The sequence below is a fragment of the Genypterus blacodes genome, unplaced genomic scaffold, assembly GCF_046128005.1.
Source record: "Genypterus blacodes isolate CSIRO-AG114 ecotype Tasmania unplaced genomic scaffold, CSIRO-AGI_Gbla_v1 ptg000156l_1, whole genome shotgun sequence".
Lineage (NCBI taxonomy): Eukaryota > Metazoa > Chordata > Actinopteri > Ophidiiformes > Ophidiidae > Genypterus > Genypterus blacodes.
The window spans coordinates 7,999,624-8,026,387 of NW_027466957.1; the positions used below are offsets into that span (position 1 = coordinate 7,999,624).

The following is a 26,764-nucleotide window of genomic DNA, read 5'->3' on the forward strand; positions in this document are numbered from 1 at the left end:
CGAGGCGGAGAAACGCACAATCTGTAATTCAGAATCGAGATTCAAAGTCCTGGGACAGACTTTCCCTTGCAAAGAGATGACCTCCAGGGCAATTATTCACCGCATATTGGAGCAGGAGAGAGTATCTGAGCAACCTCATCCCCAAATTCTCTCTCATTCTCAGTTTGGAGCCCCTTGGGTGCTCAGGCATCCCTCGGTAAACTAAAGGTTTGGCACTGGGTGATTACATTGTAACATAGCCTACTTGTAAGAAAAAAAGAACAGCCGGAGAGATAATACACATGGAAACGTGTGATTAGTACGATATCTTATTCAGGCAGTGTGAAATCGTCTGACGTGGCAGTGGAGATGACTTGCACTGTAGATATGAAACACCACTACTCCTGTTCAAACTGAGCTTAAGCCTGATAAGCACCAGTGGTCTCTTTCCTAACCTGATCAGATCAACTATGGCAAGGTCAAGGCGGTTAATTCTGGCAAAGGGCTTTTCTTGCACGGTGGACTTTTGCTGTTGCGTTCAAAAGCAAAACCATTTTTCTGAGTGGGTTTAAAATGAAAACATGCAGCTTGGCAGATGCTTGAGAATGAGTGTGTGTGTGTGTGTGTGTGTGTGTGTGCCCGTCCTGTTTCTATGTTGAGTGGACCAATCGTAGCTTCTCCATTCCCCTCAGTCCTCATGATTCACAGTTAACTCCCCTATTCCACAGAGTTTTCACGTTTTACTTAAAAATCACTAAAATGGTGCCGTCTCTGCTATTAGAAACAGTAAGGAAGCACAAGGAGTCTCTAGTTATCATGACGCTCGGCAGTCATGATCAGTCCTTCAAAATGTTCCGTTTGAACAAAATCCATCACAGCAGTAAAGCGGAGGCTCCCTTGTAGGTTCTCAGCCGCGGTTGTACCCATCACAGCTTGGTACGGAGCTTTCCCCCACGTCTTTGCATTTGTGTGTCTACAAATGCACTCATAGGTCTTCATCAACCCAGTGTCTGACTTCATGTAGAGTGAGAGGATCATAATGCTACATGGTACTGAATAAAATAATGTCGGAAATAAAAATATTATTAGAAATTAAAACATCATACATGATTAAAGTCTAAAGATAACAACCGTACGACTCTGAGTTCATTCAGAGTTCATATTCCAAAATGTAAACAGTTTCCTTCCTAAAAATCAGTGTTTCAGATCAGAGCCTCTTCAACTTTGCTCTATCTGGTTCCATTCCTATCTCCAGTCCCAAATCCTGTCTGGAAATACTCAGCTGAGGTTTTTTTCAGCCGGACTTTCCGAGGAGTTTCCAGTGCCCGGCTGCACGGCCGTGGCAAAGGCAGTTCCGTTCTTCAGACATCCTGCATATCTGGAACTAAGTGGCCTGGTGTCACCAAAAGAATCATGTGCTGGCTTCGAGCAGGTCATCTTGGGGGCTGCAGGGCCCGGTGTGTGTACCCCGAGAGAGCGTCCCAGTTTCTCCACAAGAAAGCCAGCACGAGGATGAGGAGGAGGGTGGACAGGGTGCGCGAGCGTGTCTTCATCAGAGGGACCACACAGTTGGCCACAGTTGAGACAAAGACCAGTAAGACGGCCATAAGGGCCAGCAGGACATTGATGAGTTTTCCCAGGAGGGTCCTGGCTGTGGCGTTTTCCAGCCCCTCCAACTGGACGACTTGCTGCTGCTGCTGCTGAAGCTCCATCTTAGAAATCCTGGTCTGACACGCTTCCAATGCTTCCTGCACAGGAGACACAGAAGACAAGAGTCTGTCAGCAAAGTCGCGGATACGAATAAACAAAATGAAACGATGTAGCGGCACACTCTGTATTCATAGATCTTTACCACCCCCTGCTGCTGGGGAAATGAACTGCAGCTAAGGGCAACTTGAACTTGAAATAGATGTCAGACACAAACACAAACTTAGGCCCTTACAGAAAAGGGCAAGAGTAACTTGAGTGAAGGAACAAGGGAAAGCTGATATTATGAACATACAGGCAGACCAATGGACAGACTGGATCCTGCCTGCTCTTACTGTTTACAGTGTCAACATGCACAATGAGGTAATACCTTCAGCTGTGGAGGGGCAGCATGAACACCTGACACAGAAGCTTATTTACTGCAGTAGTGAGCTGGAGAGGCCAAGCTCCCCTTAGTACTGTGACTCTGAGAGGATATGAAAAACCTCCATTTATTATCTTACTCCTCTAATTGGAGACTGTGGATGTGTGTGTGTGTGTGTGTGTGTGTGTGTGCGTCTGAACGATTGTGTTGAATTACAATGAAGCACCTTTAATCATCTCCAAACATCAGTTCAGGGGTCCAGCATTTGCATATGGGACGATTTTCATTTAATTTACATAAATACTAGATTAGGAGTTAGATTTTTTTTAAAATTTGCATCAGAAATTAATGGAAGCCGCTAATGAATGGACCCCGGAAAGCAACTGGTTACGTGTGACACATTTCAAACATCCATCTGATGTTTCAGCAAAGTGCCGTGAGGACGATCGCCAGGCGAGGCGGCTGATCGGGTCACCGGAGCTGCCGGAGGCCACGGGGTCAAAATTCATGCTTTCCTATTCAAATATGACTACAAAAGAGCATAATGTGCTTCATATTAGTATTATTGTACTACACTAAAAGAGTTGTGTGTGTTCTTTTGGCGTCGTCCCTCTCATGCTGTACTTTGGGGGATTAAGGGGTTAAGGGTGATGGGATCAGCTCTAGTTATGATTATGAATGAATGAGTCAGAAATATTATTGTTATCATTATTATCTCCTAAACAAATTATTATTTTTATGATAGGAGCAAATGACGGTGATTGCTAAGCAGCACGAGTTAGAGCATTAACATATCAATGTGAAGTGTAATGCAGGTGGTGCTGGCGTTTGTTTGTCAGGGCGATTCGCGACGGACGTCAACATGACAGACAGGAGAAGCGGAAGCATGAAATACGCAGCTTTATAAACTTCCTTCAAAGGCCCGTTTCCACACCTCAGAGGAGGATTGTTGTTTACGCTCTGAAACTTTGGCAGATTGAAGTTCAGTGACGGAGAATTAACGTCTACGTTCCAAATTTAACTCCAAAATATTGCACTTTTGAAGCCGATCGTTCCCTGATGGATTCCCGGAATTGGAACCGCACGCTTTGGACACAGACCTGGATGTCTCTGGCTCTCTCGTAGGACTGGTAGGCAATCTTCTCCTCCATGCTGGCTAGTTCCTGTTTCAGGTTCAGGATCTCGTTCTGGTGAAGTTCAGTCAGGTCGTTCAGCTGCTCCTCCAGACGCTCACACCTGAGGAAAACAACAACGACGACACACGTGAGGGTCTGAGGCATAATTAGCTTAGAGACAAAGACACACATGCAGGAATTAGCGGGAGCAGACCCTGAGGTATGTCACTAAGCGGGCACCTGACCGGGCTGATGACTCACCCTGACAAGATTAGGCCACGGGTTGCTCATCTGCTGATCACACTGACCAATCGCAGCGCGTTAGCAGAATGCGACTGGCCAATGGGAGACACACAACAGCAAGAAGCACCATCTATAAAGCTCGGGAGATGTATGTTTGTTTGTTTGCTTCAATGGAATCTTACAGGACTTTCCAGGCACGAAGGCCAAAGTTATATCTTAACTAGTTGTCTTATTACTTACTTTCTAGTTGTAATTAATCTAATCAGTTGTCAAATGTGTTTATGGAGCAATTTAACAACATGATGGCTTTATGAATAATCATCTCCACAGGGACTTAAATGCTCCTTAATGCTTAGTTGATTGTAGACGACAAACTCACTGAGCCTAATGGACATTTTAGGAAGAAAACACCCACCAAACAAAATCTTTCTTGTGAGAACATTTGAGGGGAATGTGAGTGTTTCCTTAAAGAGCAGCTTGGCCAAATGCCCACCAGCACACACACACACACTCACAGACCAAACAAAAACAAAGCTGCGCACACACACACACACACACAGACAGAGTGTACGAGCAGGGCTGAAATAACAGAGTGTGTTTGTGCTCTGTGGGCACTTGTGGGTTGTGCGTCAGGTGTGTCACTGGCACACGTTAGCTCATCTCACTGCTCACTGCCTCACTTCAGCTCTGACTAATGCGTGAGGCGATGGCACATTGTGTGTATGTGCTTTAGGGACCAAAACTACATGTTCACGCTCTGAGTCAGGGTTTACTTTTTTTTTTTATCTAGCAGCATTGATAAAAAAATGCAGCCGCGTCGCTCAGATCCTGCGTCACCGAGCAACCAGCAGAGCTTGTACGGGAGAACACTTCCAAATATAGTAGTTCTTGCTGATTACACAATGGGTAACTTGGGGGATTTCTCATGCTGAACTGGATAAGACACACTAACACAATCTTTTGTACATGATCTTCTTGTACCTGAAGCGTTCCTCCTGCAGGGATTGCATAACCACCGTGTAGTCTCTCTGATAATGGGTCTTCAAGCCCTCCAGGCTCTCCTCCAGCCTCGCCTGGCCCTCCCTGAGCTCCTGCACCTCCTGCAGCAGCATGTCCAGACTAGAGCTCTGGCTCCGTTCTAAGGTGTTACCCTTTGAACTGGGGGGTCCGCCGGGGGCCCCCGTGGTGCTGTTGGCGCCGGCTGAGCCCGATGTAGCGCTGGAGCAGTCATCCTCGCTACCGTACTTGGGACTGGACTGGAAGTGATGTCCGACGCTCCCCAGAGAACGTCCCCCCGCCGCCGTCACCCCGTCCTCCACCGAGGGGTCGTCCAGAGAGTCTTTCAGCGAGGGGATGTTGTCGGCGCTGCCAAATTTGTTGCGAAGCAGCGACGCGATCTCCCGGGGTTTGGAAACAACGGCCCCAGCAGCAGAGTGGGTGGCCTGGGAGAAGCTGGAGAAACCTCCCTTCACGCTGTCCACCACGCCCTCGCTGAAGCCGGTGACTTTGGCCCCGACGTCCTTCAGGCCCTGCTGCATGTCCCGCAGAACGTCCTTGGGATGGCGCGGGATGCCATTGTGCTCCACTTCCCGCAGCTTCCGGTGGTAGTGCTCCAGCTTCCTTTGCAGCTGCTGGATGGTTTGAGCAGATTTCTGGTTCTTCTTCTCAAAAACCTGTCAATCACAGAACAGGTTTAGCAAAGACTCCTATATAATAGGAGACTCCTATAGAGGTAGTGAGCATGCTCACTACCTCCAAGCACAAAACAAGAGAACAAATGTTTTAGTGTCTATGTGCTGATTGTTACAAAATCCTAATCGTTCGTTTCCAAAATCAACATAATGAATCCAGAGAGGGGGACGATGCCTGGTGGTTTTTACCTGCTTGATGCGTGTGCTTTGCTGCTTGTCAGCATTGTTGGCCAGCTTGAGGTACTCTGCCACGTTGTCATCCCTGGCTGTCTGTTCAATCTTGATCTGCTCGGTGAGTTTGAGGATTTTCTGCTGAAGCTGCGCGATGGCCAGCTTGGTCCTCTGAGGATCAGGGGTGGCATCCTCACCTCCGGCGAACGAACCGTCCGCCCCGTATGACACAGTCAGGGGCGTCTGGCCCAGTCCACTCACATCCAACCGGTCAATCTAAAGCAAGGATGGAGGGGAGAGGAAAAATGTTTTTAGGTAAGGGGTCAGAGGAGGATGGAAATTGCGTGTGTTGATGTGGAATATAGACAGGGAGTGAAAAGGGGGAAGCTTAGGCAGTTTGCTGACACACTGAAAACAGAGGCTTTTCTTCTGCATTCCTGTAACTTAACTAAAAGAGGGGAGATTGTGTCAGCACAAAGGCTATGAGCGGTCAGTTCCCTTTAAGAGGAAGATACAAGCTATTAGTGTTTACATTCATTACTGAAGAAAAGAAAGCAGAAGAAGGGCTCAATAAACAGAAGAGGGAGACCACTCTTATTCCCACATGCTTCTCCCTTATTTACCAAAGTAAGAGCAGACTAAGTGAGTGGCAGTTTCGTATCTGCATTTACAACAGTGTTCACAGGTTCATATTGACCTGTGTTGCTGTTCAGTGACTTGATGTCATTAGTGCCAGGAAACGTTCTTGTGAAAATCAAAGACACGGTGTTTGCTAATGGAGTAAGTGTAAAGAAAGCGACGGATCCTGGCAGCTCTGTTATGAGAGGGGCACCTGTGAATCACCGCTGAGTTTACAGCTCCCAGGAACCCGGTATCAACAAAAGGCGCAGCGACACGTGTGCGGGCGCAGCGGGGATGAGCAACACAAGAAGACTTCACCGCATCCGGGAGGGAGCCAATGAAACACCAGATCCGACAGCGAAACCACCCAAACCAGCTCTGTTTGCTAACAAAAAAGCCCAACAAGGCGCTTACCTTTCCATTGGTCAAACGGAGAAACTGTTCCCAGTGCATTATTTACACAACTGAAGTGGCGTTTGTGTTCTCATCTGTCCTGGCACCTCCATAAAGCCGTGGTTTCTTCCCCCCTGGACAGTGATACCCGCTCGCTGCCCTCTCTCTAACTCGCCGGGCTTGTTGTGAAAGTAGAAGCGCACCTGAATCAGCCCACACTACCAGAGGCAAGCCCCGCCCCCCACACGTCAACTCCAGCCAATCAGCGTGCAGATGACATCATCCTCTGAGCTAGACGGCACGCAGCTGTCAATCACCCTGAATGAACACAAATAGCCTCACCCCTTCGTCTTTGTGCTAAGAGGCTCACACAATTCAAAGGGACCGTTTATAAGAGTGCAACTTCAAATACTTCAAAGTACTTCTACAATCGCTATTGTGTAATGTTTGTAACAATAACCTTATTGATACAACTTAATAACTAATAAGGACAACAGGGACAGAGGAACAACAGATTTAATGTTATGGTCTAAAATGTACTTTATGCTAATTTTCTGTTTACTTTAACCTGAGTGAATAAATGATAAGACACAAATGCAACCAAGAATTTGAACAAAATCTTGGATGTGGTTTTACTAACTTAACATTAACACGTTATTTGCCAGTGTGTGAAGGCTATTATAACATTGGTGTTTCAGGAAGTCATTTAAAGAGACATCATATAGCATAATCATCTCTATAGACCCCTGAATTGAATCGACAAGTCCTGTTGTTGTGTACTTCATCGGTAAAACTACATCTTCAATCTACCACATGTATTTCATCATCTTAAACACAATACTGGATTACAGCCAACTTGTTCTGTCTTTAAATGGTTGTATGTTTAAATTTGTTTTGTTTTTTATATCAGAATGCACATGCATGACAATGAATTTAGGAATTGAGTTGAAAAGGGAGCTACAGTGTGATCTATGCAGCAATGTGACATAATAAACCACCCCATCTATCTCTCTGTGTCGGTGCCAGCCTATACAGAAGAGTAGTACTACTAAAGGGCAAGAAAAACCAGTCTGACATCCCTTATAACACACACACAAACACACACACACACAAACACAAACACACACACACACACACACACGCACACACACACACACTCCCACAGCCCCAGGCACATTCTTTGAGGGGTTACCTGTAGGTTTAGAGCTCTAGCTAAAGTTGTATTTAAAATTGTAGGAAATTTGCCTTTGCATTTTGCTCAATACAGCGTCAAACAGAAGTAGACCCACTGACTCAACATACTAAGCAAACACTGTTGTAAAGTTAGTCTGATCATTGCTAAATCCTCTTGACGGGCAGCCAAGTGAATCAAGGAACAAGAATAGCTTGTCGGGCTGGCAGGGGGGGAAGAAATGAGAGGTGACGTCTTGACGCACCACCTGGTCTGTTCCTGGCTGCTGGCTATAAACAAACATTATTTATAGCCACGTGCATGAGGCAACAGAAGAATGAGGGACTTTTCTTTCATCTAGCTTTTCACAGATGACCCCATTATCTAAATAATCAAATATGTGCACTCTGACCCTGTAGATAAAGAGGGCAAAGGACCAGTCAGCTGATCAACGTGGACCGAGATGCCGTGCAGTACAGAGGAGATAGGAATTCCAGATTTTGTGATAAAGCACCAAGTCTTCTACACCCTCATTGATTGCGAAAGGTTTTGGTGTGGGCGGAATTTTTCAACGAATCCGGTCCCAGTATTCCTAGTGAAATGATTCATTCATTCATACCTCCAGCTATGAGCAGGTGAATGCAGCCAAACGTGTTATATGATACTGTCATGTTATGACACACAGCTCAGCAATGTTTCCCACTCGGCTCTCAGGCAGCCGAGTTCCGGTTATTTACAGTGAACAACTTTACCGTGTCACTCTCGAGTGTTCAGGTTTTTCTGGAACTAATCATGTGTGTAATTAAAGATGGTGAGCCGGAGGATTAGGCTAATTTCCCAAAGTTACGGAGCCAAACATGTTGACGTAATGAACCACTGAAGCGAGGAAGGACAAGTGCTGCATCACTGGAGCCGATGTAGCTTAATAAGGGGAAAACGTGTGTGTGTTTGTGTGTTTGTGTGTGTGTGTGTGTGTGTGTGTGTGTGTGTGTGTGTGTGTGTGTGTGTGTGTGTGTGTGTGTGTGTGTGTGTGGTGGGCGGGGGGGGCAGCCACATCCCACATTGATTATTCTTTATCAGTAAGGACAGTAAAGACAAAGGGTCTCCAAGGGTTGTTCCCTGCCCTATGCAATCCTCACACACACACACACACACACACAGACACGCAACTGGGTCTGCCTGCCGGTGGGCTTGGTTGCACAACAGCCTCTCACGCAAGTAAAGCTGGTTAGAGCCGCAGAGGGGCAAAGCTGACTTAAATCTAAGATCCAGCAGCAGAGGCCTGGGAAACAGTGAGCCGACCAGAGCAAAATACTCCGCCCTGTGGCCATACAAGTCACACAGGGAGGCATTTATAAAGCATTACCAGGCTCATGTTGTTCCATATGCATGACACATGAAAGAACACCTTGTACTGCCCCATCTCTCTCTCTCTCTCTCTCTCTCTCTCTCTCTTTCCCAACATGCAGACGTGCGCCCCGAATTCCCCCATTTGTCCGATGTAGGTTACAGAGCAGGGAGAGGAATGGTGTCGTCATGAGGTCATGTCCTGTTTTCTCTCAGCTCTCCGGACACATCGCATCCCCTGCTTTCCCTACGCTCAAGGCCCGTTTAAGCCGCTTGATCGGATCCCACAGGTGAGTGCGGGTTCAGTTAGAGAGATGTCCCGATGGATGCGGAGTGGAAACAGACTCACTGATGGATATCTGCATCCTAATGAGGTCAGAGCTGATGGAATTTGAAACCCCTTGACCTCCCCGACTTCTGCTTATTGTTTAAAGATGTAAAGGTTTTCACACAAGAGATTTAAAAATTCTCGACGAAATCAGCTCATTATTGATTCAAGCTTATTCAGTAGCTCAGCGTGGTTTTGATTGTTTTGGATATAAACACATTTAGAGCGGATTTACCTTGTTGGTTACCAAGCCTCTCATTCCTCCTGAGTGCCTCGCAAGCTTCCTGTGTCGTCAGCTTGTGTTTCTAGCGCAGCAGAGGTTTCAAATGCCAAGATGAAACCGTGATATGGCGGTACTGTAACCTCCAGTGTCTTTAGCCGAATCCTGCTACGCTCCACACCTCTCGCCTGGACATATCCCATTACAGCACTCTCTGAAGTGCCAAATATTGTGAAGTGTCACTGCAAGTCATGGTTTCAGGGGCTGTTTACGGAGTAAGTTGGAGTCCAATATCCTGATTAGCTGGTTTGACCTTTAACCCAGCAAAAGATGATTTCCCCCGCTGTCTATCTGTATGCAGTCATTGTAAATATTGCAGATTACAGTCGTCCCATCTCCCATTTATACCGCCTGTATCTCCCTGCCTTCATCACTCATTCCCAGCTGGCCCCAGAAACCAATCATCTCTGACTGGCTGAACTTCACACTCCTGATTAGTTGGATTGATCTTTAACCCTCAAGTCTGTGGATCAGTGAAGTAGAATATGGTCGTCATAGCAACATGATGACAGGACTGAGTGAAGCCAACGTCCATTTTTAATCTGATAAAACGTATCAGCGTGTGCCTGAGCGACAGTAACACGCTGTTGCAGATGCATTATGCAGATAATGTTTAAAGATAAGACGACACGACCGCACATGACACTCAATGACTGCGTTGAATTGAGGTTGGAGCATAAGTGCACGTGATGTGTATATGTCAGGCTACATCGGGGCGACCTTATTAAATAATTGAGAGCAGAGTGTTTGCCGTGCAGCGCTGCGTTTAGGAGCCGGACTGGGACTCACTCACAGGCACCACATTTACATCCACACACTTCTTCTTATACTTAATTGTGTTTGCTGGTGCTATGTAACAAATTCATAGGATTCTTTCACTTTCTGCACAGACTTGACTCATTGTGTGTGCACAGGGAGATGCGACACGCAGTGGTAAACAAGAGCAGATTTGAGCAGATTGTACTCGCATAATTATTATAAATGAGACTACTGCCTTAATTGCAGTATAATTGGTGATTTAACATCCATGTTTATATCCTGACTGACATCTCCTTCTCCTTCTGTGTCTCACACTGTCATGCTCCTCTTTCTGTCCTCATGGTTCCAGTCTGAGCCCTCTCACATCAAGCACTGCCTGAATTAACCAAACAAAAATGTTTTCAATGGAAATCTGCCTTTTTACCCCTTTAAGAGGTTCCACTGCAGCAACAATGATGCCCATTGACCGCCTTTTCGAAAATTATGTAACTACATGTGACGAGGCAACAGTGCAAAGTTGCACCACTAATCACGCACACAGGTACACAAACACAAACGGAGCCTGTGGTGGAGGAATTCAGAGGGTGTGAGAAACGTCTTTCGTGTCCACTTTCAAAAGAGAAGAAGAAAGGTTGGACAGAGAGCAAAGTGGCCTTTCTTGGTGTCTAATATTACAAAGACTTTCAGTTCCTATGATATTCAGGGTAAAACATGCCTGGGATTTAGTCTCCCACCAGATTCCTCCGTCTCTGTAATGGTCTTCTAGTTTCAGCACAGTCCAGTATTTAGTTACAACACACCGGACACACAACACACCCACTCCTGAGAGCTGAGACAGAGCTAATACACAGTAGCAACATGGACACACACTACAGTCATATCATGGGTGTGAGATGTTTGAGGACATTAATTCACTTGCATTGCACACATTTACAAGAGTAAATCCCAAAATATACAAACTGATGGGCATGAACAAGCGCACCCACACAAACACACACAATTTACAGGTGGAGACTCACAGTGGTGGGAGCCGGAGGTGGAGAGGAATCAGCAGTTACCAGGTTGACGATGACCTCCATGGCGGGGAGACGCATGCGCACAGCTTAGTCTGGATCTGTCTTTGATCTATCTGTTTGTCCGTCTCCCTGGCTGTCCCTCAGGAGACCACCACAGACCGGAGACAGGGGAAGCATGCAGTTCTGTGAAACCCATTACTCCTGACCAACTCCCAAACAACGTCCACCTGCCTTAAAGTCCACTGGACAAAGAAGCAGAGGCTCTTAAAGTCCAACTGATGGAATATCCAGAATCCATAGAAAACTCAGTTCCTCCAGGATTGAACTGTAACTATTGACGGCACAGAACCTAATGAGAGTTGTGCTGCCGGTTCAAAGAACAAACCGCTCCTCACAGCTCAGGACCACACTGCAACGCTTGTACACAGCAGCCGGCAGACAGCCTATGGAAGACACAAACACATGCGTGTGCTCCGGCAAGCACAGCTGCCATAGACAGCGAGGTCCACTAGAGCCGACGGCCAGAGAGATGGAGGCTTGAGGTGACAGAGGCGACAGATGCTGCAAACTTGCAGTATTGCAAGGTTGGATGAGAGCAGAGTTTAAAGAATGCTGAGTGTACTGCGGTCCCTCGGGTGTAAAATCCTTCAAAGGAGACGAGAAAGGCAGAGACCCAGTGGACGGATGTGAGGGGAGCAGACGGGGGGAAAAAAGCCCACCGGGAGCTGTCACAGAGAGGGAGACGGAGTGAGAGAGGGAGCGAAGCAGAGACGGAGCAAAACAGAGAGGGGCTGAGAGAAGGGAGGGGAGCCTTTTCTTCTGGGCCAGTTCAACTCCACAGCAGTGAAACTGAGGGAAAACACTCCATTCCCTCCTCTCAATTACCGCACAGAGTTTGTCACGACCAATCAGTTTCATGGGCGATCACGCTGTGTACGCTAACAAGCGCGGCTATTACCAATCACACGTGTTGGAAGGCCCCAACGACGAATAACAACCAATGTCTAGAATATCTCAGTTGTTAATCACATATATAACAGTAAATCTACAGGTCTAAATAAGAAGATAAGGCAGAGACAAACTACTTTCTTGTATCAGAATAAGACTAAATGCTGACTACACAGTCACATGTTGGTTACAAACAATGCATATGTCTGCACACATGACTGTGACCTATAACTGCTTCATTGTTTTTGACAAACTGTTGAACTAATCATTGTTACCAAGATTGGCCAGCAACATTGCGCTGATCATGTTTAACCAAATGCCAAATGACACGTTCAGCATGTGCACAAGTACGTTCAGCATGTGCACAAGTACATTCAGCATGTGGACAGAATGTGTCTACAGATACAGAATCGGATATGAATCCCAACTCTCCCATGAGCTTGGACATGTGACCCTTTATGGAAAAAACATGTTGCCATTTGAAGCCGAACAACAAAAAATGTACAAATCATTTAGCGTAGAGAAGAGGAACGCATGGGGTACAGCAGGACAAGGGCTGCCAAAGACTTCTGTCCAGAGTCTAAGAGGAGGGAGGGAGGAGGATGAATACAGGCTTTAATGGAAGACTAAGAGCAGGAGGAGTTAGGGGACCGAGAGAGGGTAGGATTTAGGGAAAAGGCTGCTTATATAAGAGCTAACTGCACTTGCTCAGGGGCCAGTGAACGTGTGAGCAGTAAAGAATCTAAGTTGCCCCACTCAACACCCAGAGACGTCAGGATAAGGGAGGGAGTCCAATCACGCAGCCGTCTAGAAGTGTTCTATAGTGCTACTTCTGATCGATAATAGATTTTAGATGAATAAAAACCATATAATACAATTTCATTTCTTGTTGTTTTTATATTTAGTATTACTGCAACAAAACTCGCAGTGCAAACGGAATTACTTCTCACACTTGAACAGCAATATCACTCTTACGTAACGCAACTGCTTACACACATGCTGATACCAATACGTCTGAGATAAGCCTATCAGTCGGCATCAAGCGATAAGGTCTTCTTATAGAGGTCGGTGCTGTCAATCCACCTCAGTGTCCTCTGTCCCCTGTCTCATTCTAACCCCAGGTCCTCGCTCTCCTGCTATGAGGACCCCAGTGGCTCCTGTCAGTCCAGTGACGTCCAGGCTTTCACAGTGACTCAGGGCTTCTTCTTCAGACGCGCCCTGGCAGCCCCCCCTGACTAACTGCTCCACATAGCACAGCGGCTCCGCAATGACAAACTCACAGGGGGGTGTGTGTGTGTATGTGTGTGGGGGGCAAACTCACACATGCCCTGACAAGTGACTGATGCTTGGGGAGGAATAAATGTAAATGTAAATGGAGGCACCAGGGTTAACTGACATTTTTGTTGCTACGGAGCTGAATCTACCCAGTCAAACCGGTGATGTAGATGTATTACGTAATGCATCCCGAGCAGGTACGATGATCTAATGTGGAACTATAAACACCATGTAACCCGTTGGATTTACGTAAGAGGATCCTGATGGAGCGGTGTGCTAAGGTTTATCCCAAACAAACAACATACTGGTTCAAACTGAAAACATGTCTCTGCCCTTTTGGTAACTGTGTGAGTTTAAAGCGCCACTATCACGGTGATGTTTCAGGACTGTCCGACAGAGACGCTGTTCATGTTTTTGTGAATGGTGAGCTCACACATTCAGGCATAGAGAAGCATTTGTGTGAAACTGTTTGCAATTGTTTTCACAGTTAGTGGACGGAAGCAACAGGATACTCATAATAAATAACTCTCATTGTCATTTGGAGGACAGAGTCTGGCACTGAATGGTGGACAGGCTGGTAGCATTCAGGAAGAAGATTCTGGAAGGGGCCAAAACAAACAATTGTGACAGTGAGTGGAACTGGAAAAAGTGAACAACCTTGAGAAACAAAAACCTTTTTAGGATGTTAAATGTTTGCTGAGTCTGTCAGATCGATTTAAAGTTATTTACATTCTGAGGCCATAGTTTCTGTCCCTGTATACAGAGATGATGGAAGTAGACCAGGAGTTAGGCATAGAAGAAGAAACTAAGGAAGTGCCTCTGTCTTCTTCCTCAAAGAAATTTAAAAGTATCTACTGCAAACATTTTAAAACCCTGACATTTCACAGACTAAAGAAAAGTGGCCAATCTAAGTATTTGTGTTACATGGGCACAATGAATGATCCAGGAGTGTGAAAGTGTTCACTCATTTAACTAAACTTTAAAAATGACACATGTTTCCCTGTGACAGCACTAATCACCACCGTGCCCTTTATGTGATTAGAGGCTGTGATGGTGTGTGTTGCGGCACGGCTTCAGAGTGTGAGAGGTTACGTAAAGGCAGAAGAGTGAGGGCTTTGTGTGAGGGTCATTTAAGCATGTGAGAGGAGACAACCATGACTCGGTGCTCAGGCCCCTCTAAACAATACCTTCCCCATAAAGAGAAGCCCCCCCCTGTCCAACCCTGTCCAGGCCTTCCTCCACTAAGCCTCAGTCTAATCACCGACCCTATTAGCAGTTACATAAACCACTGGGCATGTTTACACACAGCAACAATTATGACGGCTCAGATGAGAGTGTGAAACGTCTTACTAGCCAACTCAAACATTGGCATCTCCAATAAACAGGGAGGAAAACAGAAAAGAGCCCATAACAACAACAACAACACAACACTCTTACAGTCATTTGCTGTGTTTGGGAACAGATGACGATCAGCATTCAATCAATCAAAGTCACATCCGTCATTGCATTGACATTTACAGTCCTTCATGTATAGTGCCAGTGTGTGGTGGTGTGTATCGGCACATGTAAGGTAAACAAAGGATTGAAAATGAGCGTTTGTGTGAGCATAACACACATGTATGAGGGTCTGTTAAGGTACAGTGGGAAACTACAACAGCAAACATGTCTGAAGATCATGTTGCTTCTTAATACATACCACAGATTAAGTAACAGTGTGAAAGTGTGTGAGAGCCACAATTAGTAGGCGCGGGGAGAAAAGGCAAGTGTGTGTACGTGTGTGTGTGTGTGTGTGTGTGTGTTGTGTACTGGTGGTGGCCACAATTTACTGGAGCTGCTCATGTTTATGCTTTGCCCATCCTGGTTACGCAACTTGGAAACAGGGACCCAAACACAACATTGACCCAAATTGGAGAGATGGTTAAACTGGACAGTACACAGGCGACCATGGGGCAGCGTGACACACTATCAGCCCATTCATAAACAGGAAGATTCAGAATGCCGGACAATCAGTCCCAGTTTTTTTTTTGGCCCTGAATGATTGTTTGGTCTGGCAATTCTCAACATCCTTGTTCCAGTCGTCTCCTCTCTAACCGCAGAGCGTTGACTGAGGCCCATAGGCGACCTCACTGCCCACTTTCACACAGCACATCACAACATCAGATGCTCTCGGGCTGGGAAGTAGCTAACGAGAAGCATTAGATTTAGTAACAGTAATGCGGATGAGGATTATGTTGTCGCTTTTGGCTAACAGGACGTTTTTCACAACTATTATCTGATGAAAATCTCATGCTCTGACTATACTCCAAATAATCTGAATATAACACACTATATAACACACTGGTAACCCTCTTATTTGCTGAAACTAACATCCAAAACCACATCTATGAGATCGTGCTCAAACACACAGTCTGCGTCATACTCTGCTCACCTTCATATTAAAGTTAAGTATCTTGTTTACCACACTGAACACAGAAGGTAAACACATGTGTTTACTGTGACATTAAAAAGAAACAGTCTATCAGAAATTCCTTTAAACACAGTGTGGTGATCAGATGGATTTGGATCACCCTCATAAATCATGAGAGCGTCACATGAATAGGGGTACAGCTACATTATGAATCCACTAGGTGGAGCTAGAGCACAAACTGTACGATATGGCATGTTGCATCTGCTGCGTTTAACAATAGACTGTTATTGCTCTGTGCCTTGACTGGAACCATTTCCTGGCAGATTTCCAGTCAATAGATCTCCCTTTTATTGCGTTCTGACAATATTACTCGTCCCTCTGTCAGACATGTAACATTTTATGTAACTTTATTGAGACCTGATGTGAATGCCACATCAAAGCGCACAGTGCCTACAGGCTGTAATAACGGCCAGTGAGGAAGGGAGGATACCACAAAGAGCTCAACAGCAGAGTGTTTGTCTTAGAACTACAGTGGTTATATGTCAAGAGAGGACAATATGAGAATACATTAGAGAAAGAACAGATGTGGGTACAAAAGGGGATAAAGTTTAATAACAATGTGTCTATATCTACATTATCTGTCTGCAGCCATAGCAGAATCACACAATGGAACATCCAATTACACTAATGCCTTCAGAGAACAAATCAAATATGTTTGATTGGTCTGGGGGTCAATTTCCACAAAGAAAGTCAGATTCTCATAGGTGGAAGCATTGAGATAATTAAGAACTCTGACATTTCCTATTGGCTGACACACTTAAATATGCCAGGAATGTCTCAAGCTATTGGTGGAGAGGAAATCTGATGGTTCCCTGGAGGTTTTGATCAGATTTGAATTTTGTGTGTGTGTGTGTGTGTGTGTGTGTGTGTGTGTGTGTGTGTGTGTGTGTGTGTGTGTGTGTGTGTGTGTGTGTGAGTGTCTGTCTGTTTTTTAAGTGGGTCAGTGGAGCAGAGCTGAGCTCAGCGATCTATAGCCTCATCCATAATTCATCAGACTCACACAAACCGTATAGAGCAGGGAGTGGCAGGGACGCGGAGCGTGCCCTCTCTGACACCGTCTGTCTGTCTGTTTCCTCCTCTCAACAACTCTCAGGAAGAGCAATTTCTATTTTACAACAATCTACTGATCATATTGGGCAGTGAGAAGAAAGACTAAATTCATTTTGTGCACCGTGTGGTATTTTGCCAGCACTGGTCAAGGAGGTCGTTTTAGAGCTAACACACATTCCACCTCTGTCATGGTGACGGTGTTAACTGCAAGAAATAAATCCAGCCAATGTTTGAGGAACAGACATGTGGGTCAAGGTTGACCAGAACATCCTTAGTGACCAAATATGTGGCAATCCTGCAGCGGCTGAGAAAACAGCACCCCCAGCAAGGATACATACCCACAATAATGTAACACTCACACACACACACACACACACACACACACACACACCAGCCCAAACAGCTGCAGGTCAGAAATAAATACACAAAAGAATGACCCACTGCTGACATGTACACACATTAATGCACATGATCTCACACACACATGCTTAAGAAATTCACACAGACCACAATAATCTAGAAGAGAGTAATTGTGTGTCTGCAGTTCCCTCAGCAGACTCACACGACTTATTTCAATCAGTCAGTGTTTGCTTTTGATAAACTTGATCTAGCGAAGCAGAATAGAGAAACAATTAACCCATTTAGACATTTCTTGATAGATTTTCTGTAATTCATTAGTTGCAGTGCTGGATTTAAAGAGATTATCTGCTTTGTGACTGCGTTCATCTGTAGAAAGGATCAAACGTGTGCTGCTATAGTGTAGGTGCTATATAAACACGACACACCAGAAATGTACAGCATGTACTTATATCTTCATTTAAACCAATTAAATGTCCGCGAAAAGTGAAGTTGACTGACGGGTTGAGATAGGCGTCTATTAATAGCAGCAGAGAAACAGAGAGCTGCTGCAGACTCCTTCCTCATACGGAGCCTAATTAGAACCTATATAGATGGCAGAGAGGGAAGAGTGACTTCAATATCTCTCTTCCTCTTTTCCCTCATGACTCCATCCATCCTACTGATTACCCCATCACACACGCGCGCGCACAGACACTCACACTCACACGCCTAAGAACTCATCTTTCAACTCCTCCTCCTCCACCCCTTCCCTCTTCTGACCCATTTGCTCCGCTCAGCCTTTCACACCTCCACAAAATAGTTGTGCGGTGCTTGTGGTGCTCCGGCCTTGAAGCTGATGGGCGTGTGCGTGTGAGGATATGTGTGTGTGTGTGTGTGTGCAGCGTGCATGGAGGAGCTTAATGCGTTGCCATTGTTGTGATTGCTCGTTGCAGCACCGGATCAGGGTGTTGGCCTATATGTATAATCACATATGAATATTCAACAGCCTCATTAAACAGACTGGGGCTCCGTCAAAGGGAACCTAAACAGGAAGCTGGAGACTTCAAATATATGCGCAACGATACTTTTTATTATAGTACAAGCCCCACATAGCTGCCACCAACAACTCCCTGTGTGTGTGCGCATGTGTGTGTCATCCATTTCTGTACGAACAGGAAGCACTGACATGTCAACAACAGGATATAACTTAAACACATCCTGAACGGCTCTGACATTTGACATAGTTGTCATAGTGTTTGTGATATAAAGATAAAAGGTCTTGTGCTCGAGCGTCACAAGCTTTAGAACATATTTATCACAAATCAGTGTGTGTGTGTGTGTGTGAGATAAACTGCATGCAGTGAGTTAAGACAGTACGTTTCCCTGACCAGACGTGCTGATGCGGTGTGTATGAGATCAAGCTGTGAACCTGTGAGTGTTTATCTGGGCAAAGCTGCTAGGCCCCCTCTTTGAACGTCCCTCTGTTACCATGGAGACAGGCAACCGGCTCCGTGGCGTGAGCAGTGGACAGAGGAGAATGAGGAAGATGAAGAGAGAATAAGAAAGGCTTAGAGTATTTCAGACAACAAGTCGGCCCGAGAAGGAATTTTAAAAAGGGTAAAAGGAAGAAAGAAGAAAGATGCAAACAGATGGACGTCTTTGTTTCAGTGTGGAGGGAAGAAGAGTCCACTTCACAATCACATCTCTTTCACAAATGCACCAAAGAAACAAATAACAAACATGAACATAAGCTGCACCGATGCAACTTTTTCCCCACAGCACTCTCAGCACTCTCTCTCTCTTTCTTTTGTTTCAGCAGATGATGCATTTTTCTCTCTCAAATCTTTAATGTAACTGTACAATAATTATATGCTAAAATAAACACACAGACAGAGACAGAGGGCAGGATCAAACCATGATGTCATCATTTGAGGGGAGAGAGCAGGCGAGGACGAAGGCCAAGAGAGGACAATTAACATGTTTAATCCACAATCAATACTGGTGTTTGCTCTGCCAATCACTGGATCTCTCTCTCTCTCTCTCTCGCTCTCTCGCTCTCTCTCTCTTACACACACACACACACTACAACACGCAGGTGCACCCACAACCAGTAGCAACATGCACACGCAAAAGACAAACACACTACTTCCCCTTAGGAAGAAAGAAGTTGACAAGGCAATATTTGCAGTTCAGTCATAAAAAATGTGAAGCACACAGGGGAAGACAGAAAGAAGGACAGACAGAACGACAGACAGAGCTGAGCAGTGACAAGAGAACAGGAAGGAGATGAGAGATGGACGCGCCCAAGCAGAACAATTTCTTGGTTTGCGGCACACAACACAAGCAAGCCACACACAAACACACACACAACCACACCAAACCCAGCAGCGGCATTGCCCTACTTCCTCCTCTGACTGCAAAGCTGTAAAAAGGTCTCAGGGTAACTGTCAACAGAGCTCAACTGCAGGGTCATGACAGGGCACTGACAGCACACACACACACACACACACACACACACACACACACACACACACACACACACACACACACATACACACACACACACACACACACACACTGTCTCTCTCCCAGATAAACAATTTGCTGCAGGCTGGTGATGGCTGGCAAACACGGCACAGGGATGACATCACCTCCAGTGTGGACTAAGAGGAGCACATGCTTCATCATCCCTGCGGCTGTAGCTCTCGCTCAGCTGAAAGACAATCGAAACTCAGTTGTTTGATTATCTGCAGTATTTGCGTGTGCGAGCGCGTGTGTGTGCGTCTGTGTGTGCGTCTGTGTGTGCGTCTGTTTACCATGACCGAGGGACAATCTGCTGCAGTGTTTGGATGTGAAGTGATAGCTGGCAGTAAATGTGACCAATCGCATTTTACAGCTTTCCGTTTCAAAAGAAGAACAAAGAGCCGAATGTTCCGAAAATAGTTGAGGTGTAAAGCCGCGGTGTCCTTTTGCGAAAGGACAGCGACACCTTCATCCGCTGCATGGCTGGAGGCCCGAAGAAGTGGGAGACGGCGAGAGGAGGGAAGATTTTAATGGGTGACTGAGCTGGCAGGGACAGAACAGGCCTCGGGGAAGCAGGTGATGTTAGATTCCTCCCACAGATCCGCCTTACTTACAAACAAGGGGATAAAAATGCTTCAGAGGTGCCGGGGCGTCGGCCAAAAGATTGAGCGCCGAGTGCTTTGACAAGAGAGATTCCAACACAGCGGGAGGCTTGCTTGATTGGCCCGTTTTGAGACAATGTGTGCGGTGGTGGATAGGGACACACACACGCACACACACACACACACCACAGCTTCTGACTTTGAATTACAAACCAACACGGGCTGACAGACAATAGGAGACAATGGGCAGAGGAGGAGGAGCAGATGAATGGGACAGGTGGGCATGTGGAGAGGAGGCCTGAGGGAGAGAAACAAGGTCACCTACCCACTCAGCCCCCTCCCCCCCCTCCTCCTCCTCCCACTCCAATATTTCCCATAATCCCAGCATTTGCAGACAGACGGGCCCTGGAGGAGACAAATATGAGACACACACACACATACACATGCACGCGCACCACACACACGAATACACATCCGATAGCCGACTGCAAGAAAATTCACCAAAGGCTTTTGCTTCTTCCGTCTCATCCCAACTCAGTTGTTTGTATCCCTCTAGAGTTCGCTCCCTCGTTCCTGTCCGCCCTCTGACCTGAGCAACTCCTTCATCCCGACACAATTTATAAATATTTCACACCTTCCAGCTTTCCACCGTTTCTGTTTTTACTCCGGTTTTTTATTTCTCTCAAACCTCTGAAATGAAACAAAAAGGGCCAGACAAGATCAGACTGAGTGCAGGACATTCAGCAAGGGAGATGTGTGTGTTTGTGTGTGTGTGTGTGTGTGCCATGTGTGCATACTCAAGTGCACGTTGCTGCTTCCAGGCAAAGCCAACGCCACCATTACGCAGAGATAATGATGACGAGGGAGGGTGTAGCCGATAAATTAATCAGCATCTAATTGTAATTACTCCCACAGGCTGAGCAGCAGCTGCACCGACCCTAGCAGCACAGTAAACAGCACTGACACCAGAGGATACACACACACACACACACACACATATATCAGCAGCAAACTATAAACCGCCGCGATATTGCAAGTGAGCCATAAATGCTCCCCAATCAGCAATAATCAAAGATAGCGTTTTCCAAGAATTACATCCCTTGGCGACGGCTCTCATCGACCTATAGCACTGGTTGAGGAGTTACTGGTTAACAGGAGTTTGAGATAAGAACCAAGAGCTCAGCTACAGAGCAGGTCCAGCAAACTAAAAGTGACACATAATAAATATCCAGTAGACCGGAAGAAGTTATAATCTGACCAGACGAAGAGGGTTTTTGATGAAGTTTGTATATACAGTGAGTGTGTTTTCCTGTGCAGCGGCCATCAGATAAGAGCCGATCAAGTAGCCGACACACAGGACACGATATCAAATAGCTGCCACGCAAAAGAGACAAAGAAAGCCTGCAGAGGTGGAAGAAGATACGCAAAAAAGGCATCGCAAGGCGTCATAAAGATAACAAAAGAGTTCAGCGGCTGCATAACTTTGAGCCAAGTGTTCCTGCGGCCGTGAGGAAGAGGACAGGGAAGCGTGAGGAAGAGGAGGCTTACCTTAGAGTACTGCCTGCGAAGGCTGAAGCGCTGCACCATCCTGACTGACTGGCAGCTGGACCCCCCTATGCTGCACACACACTACTGTGCATCCCGAGAACACACTCCCTCACATAGTACAGTAGGCACTTACACATACACACATGAGCATGTACACACCGAACACACACACACACACACACACACACACAAACGCACAAGCTAGGCTCCTCTCCAAACAGCCATGTGCACACACATTTCTGGTCCGTACGCCTGCGTCTACTATGCAAACACACAACAGGGAGGAGAGAGAGAGAGAAAGAAGAGACAGAGGGAGAGAGAGAGAGAGAGAGGGGAGAGGGAGGTGAAAGAAGGGAGGGAGAGCAGGCTGAGAGAATGAGAGCTCAGCTGTGTTGCCCTCTGCTCAAATTCACCCTGATCCCAGAGCTCTGCTCTCTCTTCTCTCCTCCTCTGTGTCACTCACACAAGATGCTCACACTACATGGGTGTCAATGCACAAATGAGCTCCATTACACACACATACACACACACACACACTTTGAGGCACGCACACACACTTACTCCTACACATCCTCTATTGAAACATTACACACAGTGCTAATAAGACACACATGAGACACACCTAATGTACACATTACACACATCCAGTGCACAGCTCTCACTCATCTAGGACAAGGCAAGGTTGTGTCCTGCTTCCTATCTGTGAGCCGAAGGGTGGGGAAAAGGAGGAGGAGGAGGAGGAGGAGGAGGAGGAGGAGGAAGAGGAGGAGGGACCAGCTGACTGTCTGTACTGATTCTCTCCAGAGAATACAATAAAGAGAGAAGAAAAGACAGGAAGAGGAAGAAAAGGCAGGAGGGAAGTGGTTACTAAAAAAGAAAGAGAGACCGAAAGAGGAAAGGATGAAGATGAAGAGGAGATGCCAGAAGGGAGAATTCAAAAGAGAAATCAGAATTCAGGGATTATTCGCAAAAGTAACATTTGTTACTTTATGAATCACAAAATTGTCTACTGTCACAGAGACGCACATGGACACACATGGTAACCCCCTGACCTCCACCAAACGGGAGCACACACTATCAAGGTCGACTTGCTGTTACTATGGAAACGCCCCTGAGTCAGGGCGTTGCCGGAGACGGCAAGTTTCAGGGTAACCACGGCGACCGTGCGGATGACCTGAATGACATTGCCTGAGACGGGGATGTGATGACAGATAAGCGAGACTCTTTAGCATCACAGAGGGGCTGATGGTGGCATAATGAGTGTGTTTGGCAGCTACAGGAGGCTGGAGCACAGATGTTTGGCTCCGTCAGCCCAGGTGAGGTCATTCACACTGGACTGGACTGGAGGACGCTGGGTTGGGAGGATGAAGAAGAGGGGAAAGAACAATCTCACGTTGAGGAGTACCTAAATTCATTGACTCAAGCATCACTGTCGTCTAACACCAACGTGAACTCAAAACGCAAACACAACCTCCACATCAATCAAGCCCACTGCTGCTCAATGGCAGATTAGCTAAACTGACAGTGTCCTCTGGTGGCAGATAGGAGGAAGTGCAGCCCAGACTGTTCAAAACCAGAACTTAGATCGGGCTTTTACAGAGTTGTTACTGCTTTTTTTCCCTCAAACAAAGAATCAGAACATTGCAACCAAAAGGAAAAAATTGTGATCTGAGTGTGAATTAAAGATTTATCCTTCCACCAAAAGTCAAAAGGCAGAACTGGAAGGTTCCATCTCCCCCAGATTTATTGGGGATTCTGTCAATAAATCAATCATATGATGAAATAGCTGTCATCCTGTTGATAAATCCTTTTTAAAAGTGTGTAACTTATGGCAGCATCTGCTTTGATCAAAGGTAAAAATCATTATGAGTCATTTGCTTTGACCATTATTTGCTCTGCACCTCCTGCCCTCAGCCTGTGGGACCTCTGCATGGCTCAACAGCTGAGACAACTAAAACAGCAGCAGTCAGGTGAATCTCAGGTTTTCACTGACCATTTAGTGACACACATGGTTCAAAAACACAGATCAGCCTCTGTCGTGTTAGCACCGGGGTCACAGCTTCGGTCACTCACCCTGTCTGTCTCCTCGGTGGACTGGTACCCTGACGACAGCACCACATCTCCGGCGGCGTAAGCAGAGGGGCTGCTGGGTGTGGTGTCGGTGGTGGAAGAGGAGCGCGGCCGGCTGGTGTGATGCTGAGGATCGTGGGTGTGACGTCGGTGCGGGACCTGCGGGCTGCCTCTCAGTAGGGGGTCGCGGTCTCCGCTCCCTGACCCGGACCCCTTGCTGCGGCGACTCTGCAGGCTGGTGCCGCGCCTCATTGTGCCCGACGCGGCTGCTGAGCCCTGGCAAGCTGCGGGAGGAACCACAGGAGCAGACAGGCAGTCAGAGTCGGAAAAGGAGGGCCTTGAAGCGTCCTGAGGTGCAGAAGGGGAGGCGCCGCCCGCTGACACCACAGAGGAAGACGAGGAGGAGGAGGATGAGGTGATAGTGGGGCGAGAGAGGGAGAGGCGTTTGCGCTGCTGCTGGAACAGCTGTTTGATCCCCTGACCAAGAACCCCCATGCTCTCCCTAGCGTTCTGGCCCATCTGACTGAAGGAGGGGTCAGACTGAGACAAAGCTTTCTTTGACCCCCCGGCCACTCTTCTCACTCCAGAACCCGAACAGGGGCTCATCCCCTCTGGCTTGCTTTGACTGCTGGCCCCCCGCTGCATATGGCCCTGCTGACTCTGGATGCAGGATTTGATGTGAAAACAAAACCGTTTCGCTTTGCTCTCTGTCAAATGTGGAGAGCGTCAGAACAAGGGGAGAAAACGGGGAATATAAAGAAGAAAGTAGAGGAAGATGGAAGATAGGGGGAGGTGGTGGAGGAGGGGGAGAGTCTGATGGAGGGATGGGTCGGCTCAGTGGAGGTCAGTGGATGGGGAGAAGTGGTCCAGAGAACATGCAGCTCTGACTCAGGAACAAGGAGCCATGCTGGTCTAAGCACAGAAAGAAAGGAGAGGAGAGGATGATGAGAGGCTGGAAGGATGCCAAGATTCAGTGTTTAAATGGAAGTGCTGACATAAATAAGTAACTGTAAGATACATTTTCAAAGTGGATGGGGAATACTGCACATGCAAGACAAGGAATATAACAGAAAACAAGCTGACGACACAGGTTAGGGGTTAAAAGATGGCAAAGGAACTGAAAATGAAAATGATGGCGTGGATAAAGAGAGAAGTGAGAGAGTGAGAGAATGAGAGAGCAAGATAGTGAGAGAGTGAGACGTGTTACATCACCTACCATCAGCCCGACTGTCAGCACAGTGTAACTCACTCGTCTGGATTACCTGAGAGAGGAGGAGAGACGAAGATTGTGAGAGACAGTTTCAGTTCAGTTTCTCTTCTCTCTTATCAGTTCGGGCTTTAATTTCAAGTAAATTTAACTTATTTTAAGATGTGATCATAATGGGTAACAGGACAACACACGCGCGACAGGCGACACTGTGTGTGTGTGTGTGTGTGTGTGTGTGTGTGTGTGTGTGTGTGTGTGTGTGTGTGTGCGTGTGTTCCATCGGGAGCTCATTTGGTGTCTCGACAGACGCCGCCTGTATATCCTGTGGCTGTATCCAGAGACAAGGGTTTCCACACACACAACACAACCAACAGCACAGTATCACAAACACACACCGCCGCCGCCGGCAACGTCTCTTCAGCCTCACATGTTGACTTATGGACTCAAGAGCAGGGACCAAACCTATCAAGTCGACACCTGTTTCACCCACTTAGACGAGTTACTGCAGACAGGAAGACAGGAAGACAGGAAGACAGGAAGACAGGCAGACTGGCAGACAGGCTGTCAGTTCATCCAAACCTCCCTGCAGCACCCCCACAGGCTGTTCCCACTGAGGACAGCAAAACAAGTCAGCCAGGAACACTCGGAGCCCTGGGGAGGGACAGTTGTATATGCAAACTCTATTCCTTCAGCTGCACAGATAGGCAAACAACCCACACATACGCACACACACACACCCACACCCACACACACACTCTTCTTACAACTGCAAGAATGTAATCTACACAAATGCTGTGACAGGTCTGATTCTGTCAGCAGTTCAGTTTTACAAGAGGTGGAGAGAGACGGGAGGGGAGGGAGTGTGTGTGCTAGCGCAACACCTCACACCACACACACTTCACACCGACCACCGACACAGCCACACTTTCTACCACGCATACTTCCGACACAAACTGAGGCTTAAAACTGATCTTTTTTTTAAAATTCTGTTAAACAATCAGATTCAAATCTGGCGCGGCTGGTGTGTTAAATATGCGTCATGAATTAATAATGACTTCAACCGTCGCCTGCCGGAGCACGAGCACAGGTGGTGAGCAGGTTCGCCTTAAGTCACCTGTCTACTGCCTCTGTAGCTGTAAAAACAACATGGCGGCAAACTTTCAGCTGCTTTCGTACCAATTACAACAAAACTTTGACTTTCTAACGCTTCTGATTACAGCTGCACATACAGTTGTCATGACTACCTGGTTACAATCGACTACTGAACCTGAAGCTCCGACCCTTCCCCCTGTGCCAGATTCCCTCCGCGTCTCTAAATCCGCTTCCTTCATCCCAGGGCCGGATCGGATGTTTTCTCGATTGCCTACTATGTTTATAAGCAAACTAAGACCCCCAAATCCTTCTCATGTCCCCGCCACCTCACACACTCTTTTCACGCAACGCAGCACAAATCCAGCTCCGGGGGTTCACGACATGCAGTAGTTGACTAGTCTGCCTCTTCTCTGTCCTGTTTTCTAGTGTCAGCAGGTGTCAGTGACAGCCAGGGGTCA

General features: G+C 46.8%; 1 protein-coding gene across 2 annotated transcripts; it reads right to left on the minus strand.

The window, feature by feature from the left end:
• Positions 1-26,764, minus strand: tmcc1a (transmembrane and coiled-coil domain family 1a). 2 transcript variants are annotated; one of them, XM_076166414.1, is made up of 6 exons: positions 25,224-26,764; positions 24,011-24,291; positions 5,289-5,546; positions 4,390-5,081; positions 3,151-3,286; positions 1-1,727 (listed from the first exon to the last, which is right to left on the minus strand). In XM_076166414.1, exons 2-6 carry the CDS (start codon positions 24,257-24,259, stop codon positions 1,413-1,415), a joined length of 1,650 nt encoding a protein of 549 aa, XP_076022529.1. In that variant the 5' UTR covers positions 24,260-24,291; positions 25,224-26,764; the 3' UTR covers positions 1-1,412. The 2 variants fall into 2 exon arrangements, with proteins under 2 accessions (XP_076022529.1, XP_076022530.1); XM_076166415.1 differs by lacking the exons at positions 24,011-24,291; positions 25,224-26,764 and adding an exon at positions 6,306-6,730.